The sequence below is a fragment of the Nelusetta ayraudi genome, unplaced genomic scaffold (genome assembly GCF_046127955.1).
Source record: "Nelusetta ayraudi isolate G7.1 ecotype Tasmania unplaced genomic scaffold, CSIRO-AGI_Nayr_v1 ptg000071l, whole genome shotgun sequence".
Lineage (NCBI taxonomy): Eukaryota > Metazoa > Chordata > Actinopteri > Tetraodontiformes > Monacanthidae > Nelusetta > Nelusetta ayraudi.
In genome coordinates this window covers 3718813-3746413 of record NW_027466121.1, presented here as the reverse complement: position 1 = coordinate 3746413, position 27601 = coordinate 3718813, and the positions used below count along the sequence as shown (strand labels likewise).

At 43.8% G+C, this 27601-nt stretch overlaps 1 protein-coding gene across 14 annotated transcripts in view; it reads left to right on the top strand.

The window, feature by feature from the left end:
* The first annotated feature begins 2538 nt into the window (after positions 1-2538).
* Positions 2539-27601, top strand: part of ppfibp2b (PPFIA binding protein 2b) — a 68398-nt gene continuing 43335 nt past the window's right edge. For 4 of the 14 annotated variants that reach the window (XM_076042553.1, XM_076042549.1, XM_076042548.1 and 1 more), the window contains exons 1-3: positions 2540-2798; positions 19014-19110; positions 22482-22690. In XM_076042553.1, the coding sequence (XP_075898668.1) occupies positions 19029-19110; positions 22482-22690 (291 nt within the window). In that variant the 5' untranslated portion in view covers positions 2540-2798; positions 19014-19028. Of the gene's footprint in view, positions 2799-14796; positions 14883-19013; positions 19111-22481; positions 22691-27601 lie in introns of all 14 variants that reach the window. The other 10 variants (XM_076042555.1, XM_076042551.1, XM_076042550.1 and 7 more) reach the window with 6 other exon arrangements.

Sequence of the window (27601 nt, the reverse complement as noted above, 5' to 3'; positions counted from 1 at the left end):
TGACCAATGGCGCTTGCGCTACTATCACTCGCGGCGCTCTGGCCAATCCGATACGCGTTCAGGTCGGGAAAATATGACGGACAGGTGCGTGGACCACTGAGAGTGCGGGGAGAACGGAATGCAGAGGCGACTTGCGTGAGCGAATGCGTATGGAGAAGATCGCGTCACGAGTCGAGCGGATAGCGGGCTGTCGTCGACACGAAGCAGCTCAGAATCTCAGACGTTCACACGCTCCGAACGGCCTTCTTAACTTCTTAGATTATTTATACCACATCACGTGTGGTATAACGTTTTTGTAGCCCAGTTTGACCTTTTTTGGGGGGGAATATTATAAACATTTCGCCTCGCCTCGGTCGTATTTACGTCAGTCCAAACTAAATAGAGATGAATTTATACCTGTCAGTACAAGAGTGATTTCCCTAATTATTTATGTGTCACTGTCAGGTCAAATTCCCCCGCCTCGTAGGCATACTAATACCCCCTGCTGGCCAAACTGTGGTACTTCGACGGGGCCTGCGTGCAATATCATAATAGGAAAGGCTTAGTTTCTAAACATAATTGAATATTGGCGAATTATGCAGTTTATTTGTACCAGTGACAGGAATAATAATACTGAAATTCGTGCATTGGTACATTCTTGTATTCAAATAAATTACTTGCTATATTTATTCTGTATATTTAGATTTTTGCCCAATGCAAGTCTTTCATTTTACATATGTCTTATGAAAATCTTTCAGCTGTGCCAAATAGGAATAACAATTGCTTGCAAATAGTTCCTTGTGTATTTTAAATGTGAATTTCTAAAATGCACAAAATCTATCTAATCCATACTGATATATATTTTCTTTGAGTTTTTGTTGACGATGTAATAAAAAAAAAAAAAACAACCTTATTGTGGTCTTCCATTTTCTTCCTTCTATTATTTCGTGATCAAACAATCACCAAGCACATATTCAGTCTGTGGTTACTTTTTTCAAATGGCTGTGATGACGTCAGAGTTTAAGCAGCCACTTACCTGAATCTGGTTGAACTTCATTTTTCAGGTTTCACATGTTTGACGCTTTAAGTGCATGAAGTAACACAAGTTTTGTAATTGCAGATTAACCTGTGTCTTGCGCAACATTTCTATGTTTCTCATGGGCAAAATTAGTGTGGGAATTTCTCCTATGAAATATGAGTACACTGTCCCTTTACATTAAAGCAATTCTATACCACCACCACCACTACTGTACTGTAAAATTTTATTTTAGTGCATTTTTAGTTAGCTAATTTAGTTAGATATAACACACTGTGTCATTATAAAATGGGCCACAGATGTTTCAGAACGTATAAAATAAAATTTTGGACAACAGGCTAAACGAGTCAGAAGCCCACATACTAAATCAGTTGAACATTAACTAACACGAGCTATCTGCTTCCATATGCGCTCCACACACAAACAGTGCAGGTTGTGGCTACATGAATGGAGAGGTTGAAAAAGGAACAGGGAGGGGGTTTAGCCAAACAATGCGTAAAGTCCACTAGATGGCAGTGTTGTCTTTCAAAAGATTTTTTTTTTTTTTTTTAAACATTACATCCAACAAACATCCACTCGTTTACTAAACGAGCGAATCGACATTTGTGGGCTAATTGGAGTCTAATCAAAAGTCTAAATGCAAAATGCTTAATTTCATTATACTGAGATAATTCGAGAAATGTTTACTCTCCTCTACTCCTCCTCCATACATTCAATATATGCACGCATACCATTCATTCAGTAAAGATTTCAGCCACAAGTAGGCTTCACTTCGTCAGTGGAGTGATTACACTTCAACCACATTGCAGAACACTGAAATAAGGAGGAACCTTAGCTCTCTGTTCGAGCAGAATAGAATAGAACTTTAGTCTTTAATTGCTCCCTCAAGGAGGAAATTCACGTTGTTTCAGCAGCAAATGAACCCAAGATAGAGCAGTGTCAATGTTTGTGTGCAAGTAGCAACATCATCAACGGTAAACTATAGCAAAAATAAGAAATATTTAAAAAACAAACAACAACAACAACAACAACAATACATAGGATGAGATAAAACTGGTCTTAAAGTACGGAAGCACATTGCTGCCACGCTAGAAAAAAACAGGGCTCAGTTTCACGTTATAACGTCATAATTATCACGAAAAAACGTGATAGTTTCACGTTATGACGTGATAGTGTTACGTTTTAACATGAACATTGTCACATAAAAACGTGGAACTATCACGTTATTTCGTTAAAAGTATCACGTGAAAACGCGAAACTCTCACGAAATAACGTGATAGTTTCATGTTATAACGTGAAAATAATCACGTAAAAACGTGATAGTTTTCACGTTATAACGTGATACTGAGCCCTGTTTTTTCTACTTTGGCAGCAATGCGTATAAAACGCAAAACTATATTTCAAATAATTTAAAAACTGCCAACTAAAAAAAAAACAACGGGAAACCAAGAACACAACCCAGCAGCAGCACGGGCTCTCGCGCTTCGCGGGGCGGACACGAGGGGGGAGGAGCTCGCGCGCGCACATCATGCCTGTCTGCCTGTCACATGGCAGGTGAGGCTCGCGTGCCTGAGTGTCAGTTGCGGGCTCGAGGTGATCCGGGACGACGATGAACGCGAGTAGCAGCGCCTGTCGTTTGTGAGTTTTTGTTTGTTTGTTTGTTTTCCCCCTGAATTGTTCTCCCTGCTGGGTACACTTCCTTTCCATGCGTCCTCGTCGACCGAGTTCCAGAACCGTGTTGGATAAAAAGCGTCAGCAGAGGAGCCGCGCGTTTTGTTTTGGGGTAAGTGACACATTTGCGAGTAAAACCCGGTAGCAGTTGGGTTGTCAGGTCGGCGAGCGTTAGCTGTCACCGTGTGCGGTTAACACGCGAGAGTGGGGCCAAAATGTTGCTTCGCTATAGTGTGTCAGAGCCAAGTTTGTCGCTACTTGAGCATTGTGTTTGTTCCAATGCGTCCAAGCTAAAGTGAATGTGTTGAAAACTGACGCGAGGATGTCTTAACTTAACCCCCCGCCCCCGCACCCCCACTTCTCTGTCAGTACAAACATTTCTGTACATATTTTCAAAATCCATCTATCTAGGCTAATCGTAAATCTTAATGTTAGTATTTGCTTTTCAATATACACAATATACAGTCAACAGTTTGCACATATGTTTCGTCGTTATCTTTACTACTTTCTACACTGTAGATGCATACTGAAGACATCACATATATGACCAAGAAATGTTGATTAATGTGGCAAAAGAAAAAAAGTTAAATACCTAAATATGTTATATATATTCTATATGGAGGGTGCCTATTCAAGATAATCTAAAATATAAATCTTGTGTGAGTTATTTCACACTTTTTTTGTTTAGTACATATTCCATATGTGTTAATTCATAGTTTTGATGCCTTGAGTGACTATCTACAATGTAAATAGTCATGAAAATGAAAGAAAAACCATGAAATCGGAAGTACTTGTCCAAACCTTTGACTGGTAGTATATATTGTAGTAGACTTTCAATTATGTGTTAGATTTAGGGGTGGGCAAACTTTTTGACTGGTGGGGCCACAATGGGTTCTAAAATTTGACAGGGAGGGCCGGAGAAGGAGCAGATGGATGGAGTGTTTTGGCGAGCCACCTCATAGGAGAAAAAAATTTGTTAAGAATTGAATGTGAACGTGTGTGAATGTGAATTGTAAATGAACAAAAGCGTTAAAACAAAATATGTGTCTTTGGAGCTCTTTGGAGTATTTAGCTCTTTATTGAAATGACTCTTAAAACGTTGAAAACGTGGATGAATTACAGCTACTTTGTTACTTACTCACTATTAATATTATTTCTTCAAGTTCCAGATTAAAAAGTGTTACAGGCCGCGTATGGCCCCCAGGTCGTAGTTTGCCCATGCCTTTGTTACATAAATCTGTACTACATTTGTGATATTGCCGTAGGGTTGCCACTCTGTGGGATACCCACCCCAAAAAGCAATTCAAATCGCTCGCCTTGTCATGTTGCACCTCTTTTGAAAAGTTCTCAATTGCTCCTCCGCGCATAACAAGAAATGTCGGCCTTGTGTTGTTGCCTTCGAGCAACATGCTCCGGGACAGAAAACACAACACGGTGCTCTCATTGTGCCCCTGCTCTCTCTCTCTCTCTCTCTCTCCGCTTGCTTGGTCATGTCCTGTCAGCTCGGAGCTATTAAATGATGTTTAGCTGCACTGACACATGCTGTGTAATTGCTGATCATCAATTTACGACAGCGTGAGCAGAGGCGGGTGGGAGGGAGGGAGGGGGCAGAGGAGGAGGGGATGCTGATTTGCTAATGGAGTATTATTGAGGCTGATGTGTGGCTCCCCTCTGCTGAAGCATCTGCTGCATCTAACGATGGAGGAGCGCACACACACACACACACACACACACACACACACACACACACACACACACACACACACACACACACACACACACAGACATCACAGAGGAGCGACTTGAGAGAGCTGGAGGCCGGTGCCTCTTTTCTATTGCAGATCTCGTTCATAAAAGGAGACAGTTGAAAGGCATCATTGGCGCCGTCGACAATGAATTGATTAAGGCTGCCTTGGTGAGCACTTGGGTGGCATTAGCACTTGCAAACAACGGAGGGTGGGTGAGGCGGGGGGTGAATAAAATAGGCGCTGGAATGAATTCTAGCAGCTTTGACAGTGTTATTAGAGCAACTCCGGAGTAGGTTTTTACTGCCTCGTCCTGGTGAATGCAACACGCACAAGTGGATCAGTAGAAGATGGCACTCATCCCCGTGATCAAAGCCGCTCGTGGTGAGAGCGAGAGTGGTGTTTTTTTTTTTTTCTCCTTGCCTCTGTTCACTGCGCTAAGTTCACACGACTTAGTCTGACATCTTAACCGCCGCTCCTAATCACAGTGGTGCTGTTTGTTTGACGGAGGTAAGTTCTGTTTCCCCCCCGGCGGCCAAGAGGGGACAGATGTTAACCGTAAAAGGGGAGGGGGGAGGGGTGGTAGGAGCGACGCGGGCGAAATTGAGAGCGGGAAAAGAGAGGCAGAGAGCAAACATGAGACAAAGTCGGTGGCTGTTAATCTACGAGGAGTAATCCCACGCTTGCCAAGGGACGGAAGGGGAAGATAGTGGCAGAAAGTAGCAGGAGGGAAAAAAGAGTGGGGGAAAAATGAAACGAGCGGAGTTTATTAGACGTTATCTCCGCTGTCAAGGGAGTGAAGGGGAGAGGAAAGGAAATGAGAAAGAGGCCGAGGTTGGGTGCTACATGAGCAACGGCCATATTTCTGTTTGAGACAAAAAAGGAATTAAAAGAGAGAGAGTGAGAGAGAGAGTGTCCTTGAATTTCTGTCAAACATACGGGGGCAGAAAGAGTGTGTAGGGGCATGGATTAGGACTTTTTGACAGTTCTCTCACTAGAACCAGGCCACATGCAAGTGGGTGCAAGTGGGTGAGGGATGAGTCAGGGGGTTTAACGTGCGATAAAGTAAAGGGAGGCACGGCGTTGGCGGATATGCTCGATAACCTGTAAAGAAAACATGCAAATGTGTCGCGTCTGCGCAGAGAGTTGATGCAACTTCGCAACAACTTTAATCCCGTCGCTCCAATGTTGCCTGCCACTCGCTTGTTGCATGCTGTTCCTTTCACGTCAGTGGTCGTGGTCGTGAGTGCACGGCATATGCAGCGTTTCAAACATTTGCAAATATGTCAGAGGGGGAAATAATCCTGCCATAATATGCTGAAGACAACGCAAGTGCTTTGCACTGCTGTCAGGACGTCAGAATTTTCATCATCATTTGCACTCGTCTTGAACGGCGACCCTAAAACAGCACCACATGAATGCTTTCTGTGCGAACATAGTGGTATAAATTTATATCGTTGGGGCAAAATAAACGCACATGCGAATCACTGCGGTAGATATCGGAGCTGTTTTTGTGAGTTTTTGAAACATCCCACCGATGAGGAACCTAATCACAAGAGACAGGATGCAGGGTTTGTTTTCTGGCTTCTTCCTTAACTAATGTATTTATAGTCCCTAAATGTGTTATTGTTTCTCCTCCTCACTTCACAATCAACATTGTGAACAAAGTTGGAATTGTACTTGAAAATAGTCTCTATTCTCCTTAGCTGTTTTTTTTTTTTTTTTAATCTTATGAGAGCTGTTTTTAAGTCTTAAATGTCAGCTGCCTCCCGGCCGTGTCTGTGGGGCTTTCTCCTAGATTGCCGGTACCACCGGTAGAACTGGAGGCAAAAATTCCGTCCAATTGTCTGCTGCTGATAAAGCCTAATTACAGTGACTGCCATATCCATACCGACGGCTCCTCTTCCACTCAGTTTTGCAAGCTAAATGAAAATTGACTCCTCGTTAATGAAGGGGCAAATAATTAAGATCAGTAATTAGACCCTCATTGGTCCAATTTGGATGTTGATTTACTGGCAAACATCAGATTTTACGAACCTCAGAGAGGTCAACATTTTCTGCGAAATTTGCCGAAATATATTTTCCACTCAAAACAATTTCACACTGCACATGACTCTGGTGTTTGGTTCGGGGGGGTAAAGTGGGCCGCACGACACACCGCTGTGGTCAAATCTATCTCTGACTGGCTCGTCAGAAGCAATATCACACAGACTAACTGACAAGCACAGAGGAAGGGGAGGAGGTGAAGGTGGGAGGAGGGCTCGTCCGCAGATAAAGATCAGATAAGTTTTGACAGCAATCTCAGTGTTATGTGGACACACACAGGTACAATAGAACCCTGTGGTAAAACCTCAAATAATAATAAGGATGAGGGCGTAAATAGGAAATGGCATCTACTTGGGGGGGGGGGGGGCTTTGGGCCGTTCACTGGACCACGTCGTTGACACTTTTTGGTTAAATATGGACTGGATAATTAAAACTTAAAATTAGTACGGACAAGGTGTTGCGTACATATTTTTACATAGTTGATAAACTTAAAGCTGTTAATGCCACACACACACACCTCCGTCCAAACAGAGCACCTTTTACTGGTCGCATGACCCCATACGTCACGCTCGGTGACGTGTAAATTCGGCAAAAGTGGTTCCATGACACATTTGCGATATGCCTCTATATCAATACGTCTGAAGAACCACCTCATAAGAGGGTCAAAACCTTTCAGCGATATCTGAGAGGGTTTTTTTTTAAGTTTAGCTGTTTCCATGACCAGTTTTTTATTGTGATATTTAGGTTTTGCACAATTCTAATGGAAACACAGCTCCTGTGTTTGTTTCTATTTAAAAACAAAATCGCTGACAAGCGTATTTTTTCAATCCAAGTGTTTCGTTTCAGAATTACAACAGAAATGGAATGGCGACCTCTAGTCTGCTCCTGCTAGAGCCAGTCAGTCGAGGTGAATTCTCTGTCCTGATGCCAGACGGCTGTATCGCCGTGTCGCCTGTCTGAGTTGTTCTACCCTCTTCATGCCAGCATAGTGCAGATAAGGCCCAGGTGTGTGTATATGTGCTGTGTGTGGGCCAACTACTTGGTGACATTTATCATAGCACTGGCACACACACAACCCTTATATGCCTGTTTGGGCAGCAACATTATCCTGTAAAGTGATCCGTCTCTGTTGTTGCCTTGTTAACGGGTCGTGACTCTGCCTCTGTGTAACTCTAGTCTCCACATAGCTAAAGTAGGTGCCCGCTGAGGAAGTTTAGCAGTCTTTTCACCTTCTCTGCGGGCCATCAGTGCGCTGACGGACACTTTTAGTTGGATACTTGCTAACTCCTCTGTAGGTCGAAAGTTTTAACAGATTAAACAGATTAAAGATACGGGCTAATCTTGGTGTGTCAGGTTAGAAATCCGTCGACGCTCAACACTAAATAAACTAAAGGTTAAGATATGTTAGCAGCTCTTTAACGGCTTCTCTGCCATGTGGTGATGGAGTACTAACAGAAAAATGGCAAGTTCTTGAAACACGTCCTTGCATTGGCACGGACACTGTTACATTCTCAATCAACTTGCACTTTAAAAGATTCAAGGACTCGACCCAAGGACATATTTTATTGGTTCACCTTGCAAACATTGCTCCTCTTTGTAGTGGACATTTCAGTCCTCGGGTGGTGGGGTTTGTGTTTGTGTGTGTGGCATTTCATCTTGCGAATTACCTGCCTAAAAAAACAAACAAAAATAAACTGAACACCTCCCTATAGTCTACCTCCCATGATGCTTTGCCTCGCCTTCTTAGCTTCAGCACTTGGCAGAATGAGTCCACCGTCCTGCCGTCCAGTTCACTCATCTCTGTTGCTCGCTGTTGGCCTTTACTGTGTCCAGCAGGGTGCTGATTGGTTGGTCTGAGCTGTCGCGTGAGGTTGCGACTGTCTTTAATGTGTTTGCGTTGAGCCGTGTCGACACGTTGTTTTTACAGCACTGGCTTGCTGACACTGGTCTTTGAGCTCGCCGCTGGTTTCCACGCCCCAGGCCACGTCAGGCCTTCAGAATCAACTGAAAACCTGCTTTGGAAAAAAAAAAAAAAAAAAAATCCTGACGTGCTCTGAACAGCTGTACTTCCTCTTCCAGGTGTTCCCTTGGAAAATAATTTAGGGTTTCTGTTACCTTGGTGCGATGATTGGAAAGAAGATTCACAAATATGCAGACAAATTTTATCTTTGCTACGAGACTCATAGAATGCAGTCTATCATCCTGTAATTACAGGGTTGGTTACAGCGCTTGGCATCTGAGAAGTCATTTAATACTGAACACTTTACGCTGAGAAATGATGGTCCGAAATCTATTCAAGATTATTTACAACCATTCTTCAATTGCCACTTGTAAATGTTAAACAGATATCCCAATCATCAGTCGGTATTAACTCCTGACAGCTTTTCTGACAGAGGCATCTCATGATTCGAAGGACTCATCTTTATTTGACCCGTTTTTTTTGGGTCCGTTTGGGGGTTTTTCTGCAGTAACTCAATCATTTCAATGGAGTTTGTGGCTTTTTAGGGTTGTTGCGAGCTGTTACACAGCTACCATGTTGTTGAGCAAAATAATGCTCCCAGTTAGGAGCAAGTAGTGTCATGCTCCATAAACTTTAGTGTTGCTGACACTGCTCTTCCAGACCATATGTGCCAAAATGGGGGAAAGAAAAAGAAGAAAACTATCAGTGTGGATTTGATACAGTGGAATAAAAAAAATGTGTATAATCAGGGATCCATGCGACGTTATTCATGTGCAGCTGTTACGTTTGTTATATTGTTTTATTTTGCTATTCATTATTTTAATGCTCACATTAAGTATCCGGGGTGTATTGCGCAATATGTTGATATTTTCTGTGAATCTACAGATTCAACTGACTGATGTCATTTTTGTAAACATTTTACCCTCACCGAGTGACCGCATTCTATCAATTGTACCATTATTGATTGATGCCATCCAATTATTATCTCTCTTCCTCTAAGAGAACCCAGTACTGGAAAGGCTCGAGCATCAGGTGTTTCACCCGGCACACCCACTTCCACTGTGGTTGCTGCATTGCATCTGTTTGTAACTGTGTGTGACAGGGCCGTTCAGCCTCTCAGTCAGAGTGATTTAACTCTGGTCATCACACACAGGCATGTGCGCGCATACACGCACACACACACACACACACACACACACACACACACACTGCGTACACATCCACGTATGTATAGAACCAACGAATGCTCACGTTAGTGCATTACTGGTGTGGTGAGATGGTAAAGGTAAATATAACCCTGATTATATAAAAAATCTCTCATTGTCAGTGTTGTCTTGTTCAGTTACCTGACAATAAAACACCCTGTATGAGAGAATTGTGGCACACTGTTTTGTCTTGCTGATGATATTGATTTGTTTGCATGAGCCTCAGCTGGAAAAAAATGGTCAATGTTAATAAAGCAGGTTGGTTCGACTTTTGACTCGAGTATTGAACTGAAGAGCGGTGAGAGTGGAAACACTGAAGGAAAGAAGGAAGCAGCGCGGCAGAGATCTTCACAGTTAACCCAAGGACAGAATGGGATCTTAAATGTCAGTGGTCTCATCGCATTGATGCTAATTGACCAAGAATGTGGTGTTTCTTGTTGGATTGGACTCTCTCACACACACACACACACACACACACACACAAGTACATGCACACGAACACGTATTCGTAAGAGAGTTGTATTTACCCTGCGTGACAGTGGAGCCTGGGGGACTTAGGTCTGGCCTCTAGCTGGTGACATTAATCCAAACAGGCTAAGCCAAATGAGGAGGAACGGTAAACTCACACACACACACACACACACACACACACACACACACAAACACACATACAAACACACACGATAGCCTCCATGTGGACGAGTGTATGTCTTTATGTTAATGGTTAGCCCTTCCTCCCATGCGTGCAGCTTCACATGCACTCTTGCATGTTCCGTCCTTGCAGTGACTGAACTTTTGGAATGACGCTGGAATTTCGACCGTCTGACCCGTTTGCCTCGAAAAACAATGACCAGCATTCTGTAGCTGTGTGACAAGCAGGTTTACTTATTGATTAACGCGTTGAAATCCCTGTCACATTTCCTCAGTGTCATTGATCCGTGACATCACTCTGGGCACCGCGTGTCGGCGAGTTTGGCCTCGTGTTTGTCGGAGGAATTATTCGACTGTCGTGTGACGCGCTTACATAACTGCAAATGCATTGTGAAAAGTTTATACATTTGCATATTTTGTGCGTGCGCATTAAGATGTCCTGGCCTGATCGGGATTCCATATGTATGGGCACACATTGGTGTGATGCTGTCTTCCAGTCAGATACATTAGTGGAGAAGTTTAAAAAAAAACTCTTCTGAAGTGCTTGTGATTCGCTGCCTTCGTGTTTTGTAGTGTGCAAATTTCTGGCATGACATTTAAGTTTAATCTGATTTAAGTCTTTGCAAAAGAACAAAAACAAATAAAAATCTAATTATTCAGACAATGATGTTGACCGATCACGACAGCCACTTCTGCATATCTTTGTGAACCGAAAGAAAGTTTAGGGGTTGAGATACAAGAACTAAAGTTAGTGGGAGTTTTGTGAACTTTATGGAATGTTTCTGTTGGATCTTGGGAATGCCGACTGTGATCGCTTTCAATTTGAAACACTCAAAAACAACAAAAAAAACATTGCGATTGATCCTCCATTCAAACCTTCTCCATCCCATTTGGTGCGCCCGACTACTGAACGGCTTTCATTAGCCGTTACAATAATCTGTTTACTTTTGACAGCGGTGGATGTGCTTTTTTTTAATCACTTGTGAAGCGTCCCAACAAATGATGACAGATGAGCCGCAAGAGCGATGACATATTCATCACAACTTCTGCGTCTACTTTCTGGCCGGAAGCCCAGCCTCTGATAATAGCGGAAGCATAATCTTTCCAAAATTTGCTGTGACAAACGTAAAGTGAGAAATGATTGCCATTGGCATATCTGCTGACCTCATGAATGGTGGGCTGAGGCTGCGGAAACTAATATGGAAATGAAACATTTGGTATGTTTCACTCACTGGCAAGCAGCCCAGTTGAGCGAGCCTCTGTTTCTCTATCTTCTCCCGATAACAGTGTGTCAGCTTGATAATTAGTTAAAAAAAAGAGAGCCAAGCCTCTGATTATGTGTAATTGGTTAAGTGTCCTACATAAGCATGCTCCGTTTTCTGCTAATTTCAGCCGTTTGTCCATTTTGAATCAGCATCACCTCGGGTAAAATGGTTTCACAGTTGTCGCTTTAAACTTATCCACTCCAAACTTTGGCTGTGGTGCAGTTTAAAAAAAAAAAAAAAAATGGTGGAGGTTCCATATAGTATCAGAGCAATATTTGAATTCTATGTGATTTACCAAATAATTTTAAGGTTTGTTTGTCCCCATTTTCTCACATATGAATTCATCAAATTGGGTTTAGGTTGTGGATTTGGGTTTTCCTACCCTATGTTCTCTGAGACATTTAACAATATAAGAGCATGCACACAGTCCTTTTAGGATTTCATCTAATGATCTAAGTCTAAATTCTAAGCCCCAGGGGGAACTTGCTGTTTGTCGATGCTCGTCTTCAAAACAGGAGAATGTAGCAATACTGGATATCAGCCAGGTGTGAATGAAAACTCTCCCACCGCCTGCTGCTACATGGGTAAATAGTTTGCGATTGAGTTTTTATTTGTTGTCTGGCAAATTGTTTTAAAATTGCCCGCAACTAATAACCGAGTGAAATAATTGGCCCTGCAACGAGCTTCCCATTAAATTACTATAGTAATGACGTTAAACAGTTACTACTCTTGCACAGTCTTGTCCCTTCAGAACCAAATCCTGTTCTGCAGTCATCATTGGCAGCTGCAGTGACCAAAAGTGAGCTGATTTCGACTTCTTCCGGTGCCTCTTCGAGGGACTAGACCAGGGGTCCCCAAACTACGGCCCGCGGGCCACATCCGGCCCGCTGCGTGTCTCTGTCCGGCCCGCATGAAGACCAGTCGCACCTGTTGTGAGGTTTCTGAAAATATGAGAGATTCTTTAGAAAAGGAAACGGGAGGCTCATTCAAAAAGAGCCAGTTGGGCAAGTTGGAAACAGCTCATTGCCTATTGGTGCAAGGGGTGTCACTAGTTGCTGTGGTGTGCTGCATTGTGCAACAGTGTTAATTACATTCAGAAGTGAAGCAATTTGTGCAATATTTGTATCATGTTTCATCTCTGTTTTCAGGGTTGGTGGAAAGACATTAGAGCTCTCAGAGAGCACATAGAGTACCAGAACTTTCAATAATACTGATTGTAATGTTCCTATCTGCAAGGACAACAGCAATAGAAGTAAAACTCTGAACCTCTACCTACTGACGTAAAATTGTACATTGATAAATGTTTGGGTGAGTGTTTATTAATTCTGTATTTGCTACGTATTTGATTGGACTTTGTGAGATAATATCTTGAATGTGCTATTTTTGGGGGATTGTTTGTTTATATTTGCCAATGCCGTAGTGAAATTCTTCAGACTCGTTTTGCCAAATAACATCAAGCGGACGTCGAAGTGCTGTCCTTTACGGGCAAAAGCCTTGGAATAGCCTCAGAAAGTTCACATTGTTGTTTGTCAGCCTCATGATCATCATCAACTGGAAGTCATGTGTTGTTTTGCGCTATGGTTCATTACCCTCACTCTGGGGGCAAAATAGATTACGCTAGAAATGGGAGCACAAGTCAGCTGGACTGACCAGATGAATAACGCACAGAACCAGAAGAAAGAATCCGATAATAAATGGCAAGGGCAGAAAGCAGTCCATGCCTCCTTGAGAACGGAGCAGAGTTCAATCAAGCACATTTCAGCAGGACTGAGCAGGACAATGGAGAGCAGTGCAGTGCAGTGCAGCGCTGGGAGTCACATGAAACCCTGTATTCTCCCAGCAGCTACATATCAGCCACGGTTCACAGATCGCTCACTGCCCACAGTCGTACAGTAGAGAAGATAATCTAAGCAGTGTTCAAGCCCACAGACTTGATTCAGAGATGTGAGCTTTTTTATAGCTCCTCTTACTCTTCCCTGGCTCTGTTTTGGGGGTGTAGTAGTGGTGCTTTGGAGAAAGTAGCCTGCGTAGAAACAATTCCACTGAATAAAAATTGTTTCTCTCTCTCATTTTGCAAAGCACAGATTGCAACTCTAAGCCAAACGTGTGGGAACAGAGGCTTTTCTAGTGTTACGTGTTGTTGATGACTCTCTGCCAAGCAGTATAGTTGAATGCTTAGCCTTGTATGTTGCCCGTGAACCTCAGGTCGGAAGGATGGAGGATGGATGGAAGCATTTTTGAAAGTCAAAGGTCAGGAGAAAATTTTTTGCAGCGTCTTTAACTACATTCATTACCATCTAGTAGATTTCAAGGTTGTGTGCTATAGGAACGATACGGTGGATCCTGACCTCAGGATTCCCACAAGAGTTTGGTGGTGTTGTCAGTAACACTCAAATCTCTATAGTTTAACTCTCTTTGCCTGGTTATCTACAGTTTCTTTGGGCATTGTACAAAACACAAAGTTCTCCCTTTTTTTCAACTAGACGTGAGACACTGGAGTCGCGTATTCTTTGGGTTTCTTAGAAGAGTCCTTCTAACTCAACTTTTAACCTCTCGTGCAAAAGCCATGAAGCTTTGTCTCGATCGACACCCACTGACCGTCTTACGCAAAAAATAAATATGCCTAACGCTTATCTTACCTTAGTCCTACCATGTGTCTAAATGAAGTTCTTACTCATATTAAATGCCATTATTCTTTTAATTCAAAATACCTGTATATTCCACTTCTCCCAGTGTTCTGTTTTTGAGAGCGCACCTTACGGTTTTTGTCCGTGGTCATAATTAATGTGTTTTTGCTCCCGCGCTTACTCTCGATTGGATTGCCCCTTTCCACCGTGGTCTACTCAATAATGTTTTGACTAGACCACAGAGATGACTCAGCTCTGTGCTGAGATAGGAGTTTATCAGTCACCGAGGATAAGAGGCTGTTCAGCAGAGGTGCGTGGACTGATGAAAAAAACAAGAGTTGTTACCGCACGTTCCCACGCGCACCGCTCCAACTCGAGTGTGACTAAGAAATCAGTTGGTCTGCCGGTGCGTTTCAGGAGCGAGCAGAGCGCTGATGGATGGCGGCCTGGCACGGAGGCCTCTCTGTGGTTAATAAAGTGATCCGTGGCAGAGTCTCTCGGCTTACGGAGCGCAAAGATGTCCACGCCCGCCGCTCAAATGCCTGGTGTGGGTCGCGGAGGTCACACCGTCACGCCGTTCACCTGTTCCTCCCTCGCTTCTCTCGCAACAGGGGCTCCTCTGTGGTTGAGTTGGACTGAGGCTGGAGAGAAAAGGGAGTGTGACTGTGAGACACAACCGCTTTGTTCGCAGACGCAGGTGCAGTGCCTGGGAAAGATCTCTTGATACGACTGTTTGCGTACAGACACAGGCAGATGTTTGCAGATAAGGGCCTTGGAAAAGTAACCGTTTGTTCTAAGGCGGGATGGCGTTGAGCCAGTCAAACACGTGGGACCAGAGCTGAAATTTATTTATTTTTGTTTCAAGCAATGCTAGAATGTTGCAGTTTTTTTTTTGTTGTTGTTGTTTTGGAATCCCCTACGACAGGGGTCACCGACCTTTTTGGCACTGAGAGCCACTTCATGGGTCCTGAGCCGTATGAAGGGCTACCAGTTTGCTAGATTCTCCTGAAATAACAAACTCTATATTATTATTAATGATACTTATCTATGTGAAGACACCTATCAAGCTCATGAGTTCTCAATAATTATCAAAAATGACTTAACAAGGTTGGATAAAATTTTAGACGCAGCTCAACGAGCTGTGCAATTATTCGAACAGGTCTGCGGGCTACTCATGAGGTCCTTGGGGGCTCGCGGGCACCACGTTGGTGACCCCGCCGGCCCTACGACATATATTATTCTGTGGGCCTCTGTGATACCTGACCGTAAACGGTGGCAGGACTCCTGGCTGCCAGTCTTTAACCTAATTCCCCTCGCATTAGAGGTCAGGGAGTGTTTGCATATGGTGTGTGTTTGCCTTGTCAATGCAGAAATGCGGCCGAGCGGCTTGTCAGTTGTGGGCGATAGTGATGTGGAGGGGATGGGGTCATAACAAAGACTTTGAATAAATGGGATATATCAACTGCAGAGAGCAACTTTCGCTGGCCTTTACATACGAGACAGTGAGTGGGATTCTACTGCCTACTACCTTGATCGGTGAATGTTGCCACCACCCGTTGCCCTTGAATGACAGCGACAGACAATTTGGTCGTCTTCCGTCGCTGAAATGCGAGGGCGGACAAATTGGCAAAACAGATCAGCAACTCGCAGTCTAATAGGTTGGTTGAGTTGCGCTGAGGCTGGAGGGGGAAGGGCATGTGAGACACGAGCACTTGTCACCTTGTTAGTGAAAAGGGGATATCAGATAGCCAGTGGCCAGCTTAAGGGGACTTCAGATGGGCCCTATTTTGACCATTTCCACCGTGAAGGCCTACAAGGCTAGCAGGCGAGCAGTTCTCTGGAAAACGGGCTTTCCGAGTAAACTCTGACTCGTGACTCGTCGCTGTTTGTGTCTTTCCGTAACGAGTGGCCGTTAGCATTACCAGATCGCTCTGGTCTGGACAGATGAGGATACCCAAACTCATTCACTGAATAAAATGCAACAACTGCTTTTTTTTTTTTTTTTTATCCTTTCTCGATTGCTTTGCTGGTTTTGATTATCACTGCTTTTCCAGTTGTCATGTATGGCCATACATTCCATAGTGTTCCTGTGCTTTACGTAGCCTTGTCCATTAAAATCGCTGAAAACAATTTTTTTTTTAAAGCAAATATTCAAAACTTTCATTCGCTCAACATCTTAATAAAAACGCACTCATGGAGAGACAAACAGCAATCCGAACTCACTTCACTCCACACCCTTGGACAATATAGAGTTGCTACTTGTACAAGGAAGTGCCAGTGCCGAGGTGGTGACCTTAGCGATTTTAGCGGTGCGGCGCAGCCTTCATTGAAGTACCCTATCACCTCCTAGTCACATTTAACTACATAAATGGTCACAGGTTTTCCCACACTGTTGGAGAAGCTATCTGGCAGTTTCCTTTCATGAGCGAGGGAATCTGTCAACACGGAGGAGGGTGCAGCTGTGAGAAACAGGTCACACATTGTCACGTCGGACAAACTAGTTTTTCAGGAGTAGATCTACCTACCTGGAAAGGGGGAGCTACTCTTTTGTTTATTCGTTTTGTTTTGTTTTTTGCTCAGCAAACAGCGTGAAAGAGAAGAATTCAGACTGCTTTAATTTAATTCCAGGAGATGATCGCGGCATTTAGGTGAGCAGGGATTTGGGCACGTAAAGGTAACAATGAAATAATTATGTAGTATTGTGGTAAAGGGAGCTAGCGACAACGGTGACACACACACACACACACACACACACACACACACACACACACACACACACACACATTCAGAAAGTAGATTATGCAATAGTTATAGTAATATATTTATTTTGCACATTTTAGAGTTTAGAGTTTAACACTGGAAACATTCTCAATGTTTCCAGTGTATACTGCATACAATGTTTGCACTTATCATAAGAATGTGTTAGTTGAAAACAACATGTTTTGGTGTTCAATGGGACTCAATTTACCAAGATTCTCTCGCTCTGTCTCTCTGTCTCTGTCTCAAATGCACGCGCACATACACACACACTGCCACACCCTAATTTCTCACTTTCTGCCATCTCTCACCGTCTTTCGCACAAACCAACACAGAAGCCCTCTCCCACATCCCTGACGGTGGTCCAGACAATTTACCAGATGGAAAATCTGGCGTCTAACTTCTCGCCATCGCTTCCTTTCTGTCACGCACGAGGCACAAGGCCGTGTCAGACTGGAACACGCAGTCGTGGAAATGTGACAGTTTCCTTGTTTATTCGCTCCCCATCTTCAGCAAGCACACACACGTCGATACAAAGCCTGGCATTGTCTGCTGAGTTGTCGTCGAACAGAGTCGGTCTGTGTGAATGGGGCTGTCCCCCTCTGTCTCAGGACTGATGCTTGGACATCTTTAAAAAATTTGTTTTTTAAAAATGGCAGGATAAGGCGTCAAGCATTTGGACCTCCTCACATTCACAGACAAAGCCTATCAGAATGTCCAAGTTTTACTCTTAACAACGGCAAACTAGAATAACCAGGATTGCGTAATTCCACGAGCAATTGAATGTATTGTGTATGGGGCACATCTGTAGAAATCAGCTTTTTACTCCTCACGGCTCCTGAGATGGAAAGTAAAAAACCTTTTAGAATCATAACATACCTAAGCAATAAAATCACTGTCGCATAATCTCATTATGTTGAAATAATCAATTGAGAGCACGATCAATCCCTCCTGGGCTTAAGAGTATTTAAGGAATAGCAAGAAAATGTAGGATTCAACTTTTGCCCTGTCCTCCCACTTTATATAATCCTCACAACCATAATGTGACATCGTGAGAAACACACACTCATGCACAGTCATACACTCACAAGATATGAGGAGGGTGAAAGGGAAGTGGGGGTGGGGGTGGGGGGGATCTGCAGAGCTGTAACGAAGGCATGCTACTATAGGGCCCCTGATTGTGTTTTACACAGATTGTCAGTGTCAGCTGTCATGGTGAGTCATTGGCGTTGGCATTGGCGCGAGTGTCGGCGCTGATGCAGATGAGCATCAGGCACCTCTGCGGGGGTTGGCTGCTGCTGCGGCGATGGGGAGGGGCTCTTCATGCTTCCCCCCCGGGGGCCATCGGCAGATTACATCACTGCCCTTCCTCCTGATTTCCGCGAGACTGTAAAGTCGGCGCGGGAGACGAGACGGGGACATCATTGATAGCGCGCAGCCGAGGGGCGAGGGGCGAGACGCAAGGATGTAGAGTGCAGGAAGAGTGAGAGGCGGCCAGTGGTAGTGCGATTCGCTGCTTGTAACGCCTTTACACTCTGTTGCTGGGTGTTGATGCAGTTTGGAGGCATGCACCGTTCGTATATGGGGGTTGCGACAGCTGGGATGGGCTCCAGGTTGAGCAGCGTTAGATAATGGATGAATGGATGGACGGATGATTGAAGTTGTGCAGAAAAGTTCTTTGGAAATGTTCAGTTTCCAAGGAAGCACGCACGCACGCACACACACACGCACAAGTCTTGTAGCTTCTTTTTTGAATATAAATATTATAAAACATACAGTGTAAATTGTGATTTTTATCATTTAACAAGCAAGACAGTTACTTTTTTTTTTTTTAAGTTATAAGCACTTTTTATTCCTGTAAAAAAAAAAAACACGTTGACAAAATTCATAATTTCTCTTATGCCCAAAGTGACCTTTAATTGGCGTCATTTTACGATTTAAAGACATTTCATTACAGAAGGTTTACGGACAGCTGCTAGTTTAGTGTTTTTTTTTGTCCACATTTGTACGATTTCTAAATATCAGAAAGGTGATCGTAAACCTGATTTTGTCCTCTTTTGTCTTCCATCAGACCACCTGATATCTAATGTTACCTGCCATCACCATGGAAACGGAGGCCAGTCAGATGCTGGAGGCTGCCCTGGAGCAGATGGACGACATCATCGCAGGTAAACGATGAGTGTTCCCAGAGTGCCGGTCACACTTGTGTCATCTTGGAGGTTTCATGAAAATACATTGGCCATATAATTAAGAAATGTCAGCAGATCAAGATGCCTATATTCTTCTCACCACATCCAGATACATAATGTTGTGTAATGAACAGCAAAGCCGCTAGGTGTCAGCAGTGAGTCTTTAAGTTCTTGCGTCCCAAACTCTAAACACCTGTTGGCCAGCTTTCCTTCCTTCGTCCTCCTTCAAGAGTTTATGTTGTTGATTTATTTTTGTTTCATCGCACGTATTCCTTCACATTTGACCTGACCCTCGCACAGCGTTTTCGTGTGAAACCAAAACCTTAGCTTAAAGGTATAAGCTTGACAAGTCCGTGTCAAGACATGATCTGGCAACAGTTCTGGTGACAAACTAATGCTTTAGCACAGCAAGGTCTTTCACTTATTCACGTGTGTTCAACAGTAGTCATGTGTGCTGCAGCCAGTGTTGCCTTGGCCAGCGAGCCCTAAGTAGCGGAGTAAATATTTAATATGTGCACCAACAGTATGTACTCACGCCGGTGTCTTCTAAAGGAGGTAGTAAAGATGATGAGGGAGATAAAGTGGAGTGGGTGGGATGTTGTTACCTCACAGATTGTTAAATCAAGTGGGACATTAGAAAAAAAGAGATTATAAATGGTCATAAATGGATGCTAACTTCTGTGGGGAATTTCAGTCGGCTTAGCATTCTGTTTGCAACTCACTGGTAACTGGCTAACTCTGGGTTTATCTGTTTGCAATGAGCTCTTTTGCAACTAGATGCTTCTAACTAATTTGTCTTTGTGTGGATGTTCTGTTGAAGCAGGATTCCCTCTCGGATTTCATTAAACTGTGGCTGAATGTGGTGCCAATTTTTCGGTACCATCAAATGACATTCAAATGAAAGCAATTATTTTTCATATTCAGTATTTTGCATTTAATCAGCATTAAAAGGGTTGCGAAAGGATTAACTTCCTCCAATAAAAAAAAAAAAAATGGAGAAAAATCCAAATTATGTTTGAAAAAAAATTTCTATGTATTGTATTTGTTTGAATTTAAATTTATTCAAAAGGATTATGAGATACTCAGCTCATTTGTTGAAATTCGGGATTGTTCTGAAGCGCTATTGTGCCACTGCTGCTGTGCACCGGATCACCTCGTCACCCCATAGATTTAACACTGGCTGACAGCACAGTTTGAAGAACAATCCAACAAAGGCGGGCTGACTGGTACCACTGTGCTGCTGTTTACCCAAATCGCACTGACCTCATCCAGTGCTCTGAATTTGCAATTCCGGCTCTCAGTCACCGCAAATAGAAATACTTTAAAAATCCCATTAGGCTCTGATATCAGGCAGTCGCTAACGAGGAAATTAGAGACACTTATCAACACAATTTAGATATGTTGGCCATTTTGCATTCCTTGCTCACAACAGGTCTTTCCTCTCTGGTTAAGCATCTCGGGGGAGCACGGGCGAAAGCTCTCAGTTGGTTAATGTCTTTTGATAATGGCGTTGTTGTTGTGCTCTAATTGAAATTGTGCACTGAGAGCAGGGGATAGAAGTGTCAGACAACCAAACTCCACATGAGGCGTTATCTCGCTCTGACGCAATGTGTTCCCCCTTAAAATCTTTTCACAGGCCTGCCCCTGGTCTGTTATGTGCATTGTGCCGCAGCACATGCCGTCATTTACACCTGCTTTCTCGGACAATCAAGTTGAAACAATCCAGAGGCCTTGAAAGCATGTCGCTGTAAACACACATAAAGGGTAGCATATAAATAACTACAATTACAAAATTTAATCTATGGCAATATATTTCTCTTTATTTCACTCATTTTACACCCTTCTCAATCTATGACTGCAGGACCTGCCTACAAGAATAACTTGAGAAGAAGCAATAAAACAAAAACTGTGGGTCTATTCCTGTAATGTCTCCATCCAACATAGATAGCAATGATATGAAAGGTCCAGTGTGTAATATTTAGCTTGATTTATGATTTTATATTGGTAAAAGCTTAATATACTGCCCATAAATGCATTCTTAAAAGTGTATCATCGCAGTAGAATAAAAGCGATTTGGTTTTCCTAACCTTAGATCAGTTCATATATACAAGAATATACATATATATTCTTGTATATATCTTGCACCGCTATATTTGTAAGGAAGCCTGGTGTGGACAACACAACGCGCCTGACAGTGCATTTCATAATTAGGGTAACTGTTCTTCTGTGCATCTTCAAATAAACCAACATGAAGGTGCACAAAGTATCCAGATTTGGGTGCGCAGGCCACCGTAGCTCACTGGCGAGCTCAGGAGAGGGCAGGAAAGTGAACGACGCTGCAGTCTAAAATGTAACAACTCGATGTTGCTGTTTCTTCTTCATAAGCTCCAAATGTTATGCACTTGTTAACTGAGCTCCGTTTACATTTCGACTGTTGAAGCAGTCTCACATATCTGTCCATCCATTTTCTATCACCACTGGGGGCCACCAGCGTGCTGGAGCATTGGGGTCAAGGCAGGGTCACATCCTGGACTAGCCGCCAGTTTATCTCAGGGCCTCAACCTCACATAGCTCTAGTCAAACAGCCCTAAATAGAACTGCAGTGTTTTTATTCCTGCGCTGGAGGTGGCGCTGTTGTTTATGTCTGTGGGTTTTTTTTGGCATAAATAACAGCGTTTTCAGCCCCACTCCCCCCCCCCCCCAAAAGAAAAAAAGTCTGGATGGATGGATGGATGGAGACGAGTGGGTGAACGGGCTCGTGTTTTTCTCGCCTCTGAATTCATATTATGAACGCTCACGTTCACTTTGGTCGATCCAGCGCGTAGCAGTTTTGTGCAGGGTTTGAGTCGGTGTCATCCTTTTCAAACATTGTTCTATTTAAATCACCATTCAGGCCTCGTCACAAAGATCTTTAAGCTTAATAGTTTTGCAATTGTTTGTAACTCTTCTGACTCGAGTGCTCCTTATTGTGTTTTTATTCAGCTAAAACAAAATCATCATTTACTTCCTTTCTTACTTGCTTCAACAACAGACATACTCAGGCAGAGGTTGTTTTAATTACATGCTGTGTGTGTGTGCGTGTGTGTGTGTGTGTGTGTGTGTGTGTGTGTCTTTGGGATACGATCCAGCTGACACATGGACATCTTGGAAACACTCTGATGAAGCTGCGTGTGATTAATTCTTCTCTATCATATTCGGAGCTTGTTTCAAAGTCTGTTTTTTGCGAGCAGCCTGATAATAAAAGTCGACATATTAGCTTCTGCAGTGCTTGCACAGTTCTAGTATTAATATTAATTTGTTCTGCAGACTCACGGCTTCCTCTGCCCTGGCTCACCCCCCCCTCCTTGCAGGTTCGAAAGCTGCGGCGGTGGAGTTTTCCAACAACATGTACGAAATTGGTTCTCCCGTCAGCGCCGGTCCGCTGCAGGTCGTCCAGTTAGCAGAGGATCTCAAACTTGCTCTGGAGCTCCAGTCCAACCAGGAGGAGAGAGAAACCCTCAGAGCACAGCTGCCTGCAGAGACTGCACAGGCTCTCCTTGAGTGGCTGCAAACTACAGATGTGAGTACATGGTGCCTTGAAGGTATTTGATGGTACTTTGTTTCATTTGTAGGCTTCTTATGGGTTTTTTTCTTTCTATAATTTTTTCCAAAGTCTGATCAGAGCACCACCTTGCTGGAAGTGTCAAACTTTATTTATGTATTTCACATCGGGCTTTGTCAACATTTCTCTTTGAGGCGCTTCAGTCTCGAATGTACTTAACGTTTCAACAAAGATTTTCTTTATCTATTTCTTTTTTTTTTTTTTTGGCTGGTGTTTAAATCGCTTAAATCAAACAGAAAGTACTAAAGTGTTCTTTAGCTGCTCCTATCGCTCTACAAGATGATCCTCCTTGTTGTAGATTTAGTAACCTCGGTTGGACATTAGCAGGAAGCCAGTAGAGCAACACACGTTAGAGGATGTAAGTCGCTTATAAGTCATATAAGTCACATCACCCTCTGTCTGTTGCCCAACATCTGAGACGCTCCCTTTATTGCCTCTGCTTTGATAACACTGATTTATTCATATTTATTTGTGAAGCAGCAATCAAGCCCTCAGCCATCGTGGGAGCTTAGCTGATCCGCATCCATCTTAGACATCTAACTAGTCGGCATTAGTCGGTATATGTCAATCGTGAGAACAACCGGTGTTCTTTGAGTAGACAGAGGTCAGCAGCCGGAGATTCAATAGCGCTTCTTGTTTGAAATCAGTGTAGAAACTCACTCTCGCCAATTTCACAGCTGGCTGGAAAATAACACAGCGTGCCGAGCGCATATCTGTCTGGAGATGAAGGTTCACTCAGCACTCGGAACAGACAACACACACTGCTCATTTTGATATTTTGGATGTTGACTATCTTTTTGAAGTGCAGTCAGATGCACTGAGTATGAATTAAAAGAAAAAAAATCACCCAGCCGGCGCCGAATGTCCTTTGTTGGAGGAGAATATTTAATGCTTACACTTCAACAGTTTCGCAAAAACAGCGCTGCTGGGACGCCACATCTCGTTTGTTTTCACCCCTGTCATCCTCAGTGCTTTTCTTTTTATTATTTTTCCCTTTTTTTTTCCCTGTCATGTCTGCTTACTTTATGCGCACCTGAAACCAAAGCTTTAAAACCACTGGCACTGCGTGTTCACCAGTGATTGAAGTGATCATTTCTGGTCTATCATCACGAAAGAAGACAACCAAAAAAACACCAACATAGTGCTGATGAGTGATTTCGAAGTGCGTCTCTGTTCTTTCATGAGTTCATTATTTTTTTTTTTCCCGAAATGAAATCCCTTTTCGATCGTTTCACTTCAGTCGATAGCTGCCGCGTTATCACAAATGCAAAGTAGTTTTGGTTTTCAACGGGAGAGCCACGTGAATGGAAAGTGTGCCGGAATTACAGCTTTGATCGACGGCGACAGCGATCGCCTGGATGCCGTTGCTGTCATCCTTCTGGCGCAGGGCTTGAATGTAAATGCTGCCCGAGTTTGCAGTGCGCAGGGAGGGGGTCGGGGAGGGGGGGATTTTGGACGGGGTCCATTACCTTTCCCCCCCGCCCCCAGGAGACACTATTAGAAGTAAACTCTTATCGGTTTCCTGTGCTGAGCTCACTCCCTCACACCCTCAGCCTGTCCTGCAGGTCCTTCCAGCCGCTCGCACGTCTCTGCTCGCAGCAGCCCCGCACGACTTCGCCCCTCTTTTCTTTCTCTCCCCCAACATACTGCTGCCCCCCTCTGCCTTTCTCACCGCTCCTCCCTCGTACTGTTCTTTGACACGAGTCAACAGACACTTGGGTACTTAGTGTCGCAAGACTTTTAGCGGACGGGGGTGGGAGGGAATTTGGATTACCCGCGACTGCGAAGGTACGTTTCTGCTGCTTGGACTCATTGAAAACGGTTACTTGGCTGTTTGAGCTGTTTTAAGCTGTGAACTGTTCCCGCTGTTTATTACAGCACCGATCTCATTAGTGCTCTTGCAAAATGCCAAAACAAGATGTTCTGAGGTTTTGCAGTCGCTTCAGTCGGAGTTGAGTGGTCAGTCGCTCGCCTGTTGCTGTTGCTTGCTGTTGTCCTGCAGAGGCTGCTGTTTTTCTTCTCAGAGAGCGACGAGAAGTTTAATCTTTGATTCAGACAGCTGAAGCTGAAAGAGGCGGGGAAGTCCGTCTTGGATGCCGTTCAGAAGTTTTTGAAACGATGCGTGTTGCACACAAGTACTAGCCAATACTCATTTTTCTTCTTTTCTTCCTCTGGATCGTTTTTTTTACTTTTTCCCTAAAGGAATGTTCCGATTAACATTAGATATTGCACACCAACAAAACATAACAGAAATTTTCTTAACCCTTGAGTAATGTATATAAAATGCTGATTTAAAATGGCTTTTTATTGCCAGCACATTACGTAACAATGCCATGGTTCCACACTTGCAGGTGTTGTCGTGAGTCCGTCTGCTCTCTTGCTGACACTTGCTCACTGCACAACACACCTTTTATAAAACGTGCACCTGGAAGTGTCTGCAACCTGTTTCTGAGTGATGGAGGTGGTGGAAGGGGAGAGATCTGGTCCAGAGGCGGACTTAAACTACAGGTGGTTGTTCAAGTACTTTAAAGGGTGACTTTACTCTACTGACTCGACTTAAGCCCTTTGCTCTTACGGTGGTGTATAGACTGCATTTGACATAATAAGTGACACGTTTCGTTCATTGTGGGAACTTTTGAACTCGTTTGAATTAGTTTATTTTATCCACCTTTCCACTGTCAATGTATTGACGTGTTTTATTTATTTATTTATTTATTTATTTATTTATTTATTTATTTATTTATTATTTATTAGCACAGCAAGTGTATAAGAAAGTTTTCTCAAAATGTGAAAAAAAAAAAATCAGACTATTGTTCATAACAAAACTCCAAACCAGACTACATTTTTTTTTCTTTTACTCGATCAAAACATGAACTTTCCATTTGCATGTCACACATGTGTTGGTCATTTGGAGAAAAGTTCAGTCAGACTAGAAAAAGAAGAGCATTTTTTTAATGGTTAATAAAGGGAGCAGGGAGGCGCAGCGTCCACAAGGGGCAGATGCTTACAGTCCGGACAGAGCGGACTATTCCCGTAGCGGAAAGGCGTTCTGGCTGATGCCGATCATGTGACGTGTGAATCTCGAGAGGAGATGAACAAAGAGCTGGCAGTTTATCAAAACGGTTAACGTGTAAGGTTGGCTACTCCTTCCTGTCCTCATCCGGCCCACCTTCCTCCTCCTCCACCTCCCACCCTGCTCACTGACAGGAACGGGATGAAAGACCCTCGTGCTCTTCAATTAGTCTGCACCCTCAGGGCGTCTCTCCGAGGGCGAAACACACACAGATACACACGTAAACACAGGAAGCATCATAACAGCATTACTGGCAGGAAGTTGTATTAACTTGTGACTGCTGTTCGTTACTGCCAGTCCAGTTTTTTCCTTTTTTTTTCTGGGAATGTTTCTGTTCTCCTCAGTTTGCTGGCGTTACTTTGGGAAGAGAATGTGCTTCTTGTTGGAGCCAACAAACCGGATTTTTTTTTTTTTACATGTCAGCCGCATTAGCAGCAGGAAATTGAAACAAACGTCTGCCTTGCTTCTCATTTCACTTTTTGATTCATTCTAACAAAACCTGGTCACAAGTTTTTGTGTTTGTTTGTTTTTGCTTGTCCTTTCAACGTCTGGGACTTTAAGTGAACCACGTGAAGCAGAAACATTGTTATATTTTTGATTTGTCTTAGTGTGGAGAAATAAAGCAGAGTCCTGTTTAAAGCAGAAAGTGACTGTGGCCAACTGGCCCTCAAATCACAAAAGATGACTGGACATTTGCAGTTTTAAAGTAAGGATTTGCATGGATTCTGCAGTAGAAAGTGGCTTTATGAGAGCCGGACAACATTTGCTCAGCTTAAAGAAAGAAAGCAGTCGATTAACTTCTGGAAAAGGTTTGGCATTCAGCCTAGATGTGAATTTGTAAACCCGACCTGACGGCCCTCCATCCATCACTGAGGCCTCCGCCGATCTGCTGATGTGACCAGTAAACCGTCGGCTGTTGCTGCCGAAAGGCACAAAGCAATCTGGAGGCTCATTTTCAAAGGCCAATAGATAGTTTTCAAGTAGAAGAATTTTTTTTGAAGTCAGAGCGATTACAGTGTGTATGTCTATTGGGTGGAGTGGAGGATAGGGAAGGAGGGAGGGGGGGATAAACAAAGCTGTCACTATGACAAATGTCACCGTTGGGCAGAATACACAGGAAACGGGGACCTGGGCTAATGGGCTGAAGACGATAAGGCAAAGAGAGTGAGACGTGGAGGGAGAGGAGAGAGAGAGAGAGAGCGAGAGAGTGAGAGCCTGGCAGACGGCGTTTTGAAGTCTCACTGCGCTCTGACTGTAACTTCATTAAAAAAGAGCACAAAAGCAAGGCAGGGGAGGGGAGGGGAGGGGAGGGGGGATGGTGGGGGTAGGGGGGCGCAGGGAGGGTGGGTGGGTGGGGGGGCGGGTCTGGCACGGTTCGTGTTTGTGCTGACACCACTGCCTGTTGCTGCTTTGTTTCGCGTGTCTGACATCAGACGCAGCTGGTTGACCGTGTGTGTGTGTGTGTGTGTGTGTGTGTGTGTGTGTGTGTGTGTGTGTGTGTGTGTGTGTGTGTGTGTGAGAGCGGGAGAGAGCGAGCAAAAACATTGACCAGCACTCGGTACTAACAGAAGAAAAGGCGAAACCGTCCGACCCTGCCCACCTCCACCCCCGCAACACAAACACACACCACCACCACCACCGCCGCCTTCCTTTTTCTTCAGGCTTGGCCATTTGGCTGCCGGACCCTTTTGGCGAGGAGAGTTGGGGGGAAAGAGGGCTGGAAACCGCAGAGAAAGCAAGAAAGCCCGACTGAGAGTTGGAGAACAGGGGGTGTGACCGGAGGTAGAAGAAGAGAA